Raw genomic sequence first — 2,905 nt, forward strand, 5'->3', positions numbered from 1 at the left:
TTCCTGGGGTGCCTCCTGGCACTGGCACGGCCCCAGCACGATTCCCCTCTCCACTGTGCCCACTGCTCACTCTATCATGGACTTTGCTCTCAGGTGCAATTGGCCGGGGACTCTCTTGCTCCGGGAGTTTTTTGGGGAGCTGGAAAGAAATGAGCTGCGTTAAATCCCTGGTATGAGGGTGTCTGGGCCAACAGGGGTGCTCCAAACCCTRAGCAGTGATCCCCACGAGGCTGGTTACAAAGCGGGTCTGGAGTCTCTATTTGGCACCCACCCACAGTTTGGGGGCTGTGAAGAGGAGCCTGGACTGGCAGAGCAGACACTGCACTCCCCCTATGGAGAGGACAATGAAAAGAAAAGGAGCAATGACAGCACCATATATAARCTGTCAGTTACCAGATGCAGCGAGAGGCTACCTGGGGTGCCCTGAATGAGCCTGGCCCTACCACAGGCTGCCCACACCCTACCAAAAGGTCCAAAAGGGACCTTGGTGTCCCCATCCAACTYGTGCCCTGCTCACCGATTCCTGCACTGGGAGTCTGGCCCCCAGGTCCATGCTCGTGGGGGTGGCAGCACTGGGCAGGACAGGTGGATGGTCACCAACAGGAAGGTTTGGCTGTGGCTGCTCAGCCAAYGGGGCACCTGGAGCAGGATTCGACCCTCGGGATGGTGTCTGGGCACTGATGGCTGAGGTAGCGGGACGGGCATCACTCGGAAGGGAGGAGTCAGCAGTGGGAGCTGAGGAACCTGCAAGAGACAAGTGGATCATGACATTGTGGGAAAAACTGAGGAAGGAAAAGATAGTTGTGGGGCTGAGGCAGCCCTCTGTGTGTCCCTCYTCTGTCCCCACATTAGCCAAGCCAACAGCACCCCTTCACTCATCTTTCCATCTTCTCTTCAGGCGAGAACCCCAACCCACCTCCAACCCCAACACCTTCAAACATGGATCTGTCATTCTGTCATACTCATATACATCAGCACAGTGAAAGACCTCCCTGGGACAGTCACAGACACCTCCAGCACCCTGGGAAGCTGAGGCAGGGACAGAGACAACAATGTTTCATGCCCCCACCTCCACCAGCCCCCCAGGCACTCCCAGGAAGGATGTGGTTACATACGAGGTCGAGGTTGCCAGGTGTCATAGACTTCCTGCAGCTCGTCGGCCAAGTGCCCCGCGTTGTTCTGGTGCAGCGCCTGGATGAGATCCTGCACCCAGCCCTTCCGGCACCTCAGGTGCTGATAAAACCTAAAGACAGCTGCCTGGTTGCCCCGTGTCTCCTCCCGGGCAAGGAGTTCATCCTAGGAAAAACACACAAGGCATCTAAGCGAGGGTCTGGTTTAAAAGTAACACAGCTGTATGTTCCCCCGGGGGAAGGAGCCTGGCAGGGCTCAGTGAAGTAGGAAATTACTCTGTCAGAATCGACCAGGCAGGTCAGGGAATCGGCCAGCGACGCCACACGGATAGCCGCAAACTTCTTGAGGTTTCCCGTAATGTGTGCGTACACTTTGTCTTCAGCTAAACCCATCCTGGCTCAGCACCTGCAGAGAGACAGAAATACAGGGTGAGCAGAGGCCGCTGGCGAAGCTCAGCTGTCTCCAGAAGCTCAGGCTGTTCCTTAGGCACCCGTATCCTGGCACAGACACCGCGATGAGACAGGGGAAATTCCAAGCGGAAAACACGCAAAGAGAGCATGTTTGGGTTAAAGTTCAACGCTCAGCTTCACTTCCACGAACCTCGCTTCTTTCTACCATTGCCCACTCCGTGTTTATTCCCATTTTGCTTGGATCCATCCGGCAGGTTGGGGGGCCGGCCCGGCGGCAGGGTCACGACAGGCGACAGGGCCACGACAGGCGACAGGGCCCGGGGCCAAGGCTGGGATCCCGCAYAGGCAATGGAAATGCCAAAGGGGAAGGCATAGGACACCTTCCCACAGGGAACGGCGGCCCGCAGGCCGCGACGTGGCTCTGCGGGCCCCCACGGCGGGGCCCCCCCGCCCTCAGCACGACCTTCAGCCCCACCGGGGGCCATCCGAGAGCTTCTCCGCTCGCAGATCCCGCTGGCAGAGCAGCCGGAGGTCGCGGCCAAGCTGTAAAGGCCGCTGCGGTCAGAGCCACCCCGCTGTCCCCGCTCCCGCTCCCCTCAGGGCCCCTCAGGGCCCCTCACCTGCGCCCGCCGCCGCCGCGCGCCCGCCACCGCTCTGACCCCGCCCACCCAGTCGCGGCCGTCGCTGATTGGCCTTGGCGCACGCCCGTCACGATGATTGGCAGGTGGTGATTGACAGGAGGGCGTGTCAGTGTTTGGCTCCTCCGGAGCCGGGAACGCGGAGATCCTGGAGCGCATCCAGCGGGTATTAAAGGACTGGAGCATCCCTTGCGAGGCGAGATTTTGGGATTGGGGCCTGTTTAATCTGGAGAAGAGTGAGAGGGGATCTCATCCAGTAAACATCTTCAAGGAGAGTGTTACAGGATGGTGCCAGACTCCTTCCAGTGGTGTCCAGTGACAGGACAAGATGGTCATAAAGTAAAACACAAAAAGTTCCACTTCAACATGAGGGAGAACTTCTTTATGCTGAGGGTGGCAGAGCACTGGAGCAATGCCCAGGGAGGTTGTGTAGTCTCTCTCTCTGGATGTGCTCCTGTGTCACCTACTCCAAGTGACACTGCCATGACAGTGGGGGGTTGGCCTGGGTGATCTCCAGAGGTTCCTTCCAACCCCAATATTCTGTGATTCTGTGAGTCGGACCTGTTCATCCTCGAGAAGAGACATCTGAGAGGGAACCTCATTAATGTGTATAAATGTCTAATAAATGCATGCCAAGAGGACAGACTGGGCTCTGCTCAGYGGTGCCCAGCAACAGGGTAAGAGACAAAAACCAGAAACTGATGCACAGAAACGTCCTGCTAAATA

The 2,905-nt window shown here is 57.9% G+C and overlaps 1 protein-coding gene across 1 annotated transcript in view; it reads right to left on the reverse strand.

Moving 5' to 3' along the window:
• The window catches only part of MAVS (mitochondrial antiviral signaling protein), an 8,593-nt gene extending 6,510 nt beyond the window's left edge, over positions 1-2,083 (reverse strand). Inside the window, exons 1-5 of the mRNA XM_057369314.1 lie at positions 1,732-2,083; positions 1,407-1,536; positions 1,116-1,296; positions 518-744; positions 3-139 (exon numbers count right to left, since the gene is read on the reverse strand). Coding sequence (XP_057225297.1) covers positions 3-139; positions 518-744; positions 1,116-1,296; positions 1,407-1,523 — 662 coding nt within the window. The 5' untranslated portion in view covers positions 1,524-1,536; positions 1,732-2,083. The remainder of the gene's footprint in view (positions 1-2; positions 140-517; positions 745-1,115; positions 1,297-1,406; positions 1,537-1,731) is intronic.
• Positions 2,084-2,905: the final 822 nt, after the last annotated feature.

Source organism: Malurus melanocephalus, unplaced genomic scaffold, assembly GCF_030028575.1.
Source record: "Malurus melanocephalus ecotype Western Australia unplaced genomic scaffold, MMel_1.1 scaffold_107, whole genome shotgun sequence".
Lineage (NCBI taxonomy): Eukaryota > Metazoa > Chordata > Aves > Passeriformes > Maluridae > Malurus > Malurus melanocephalus.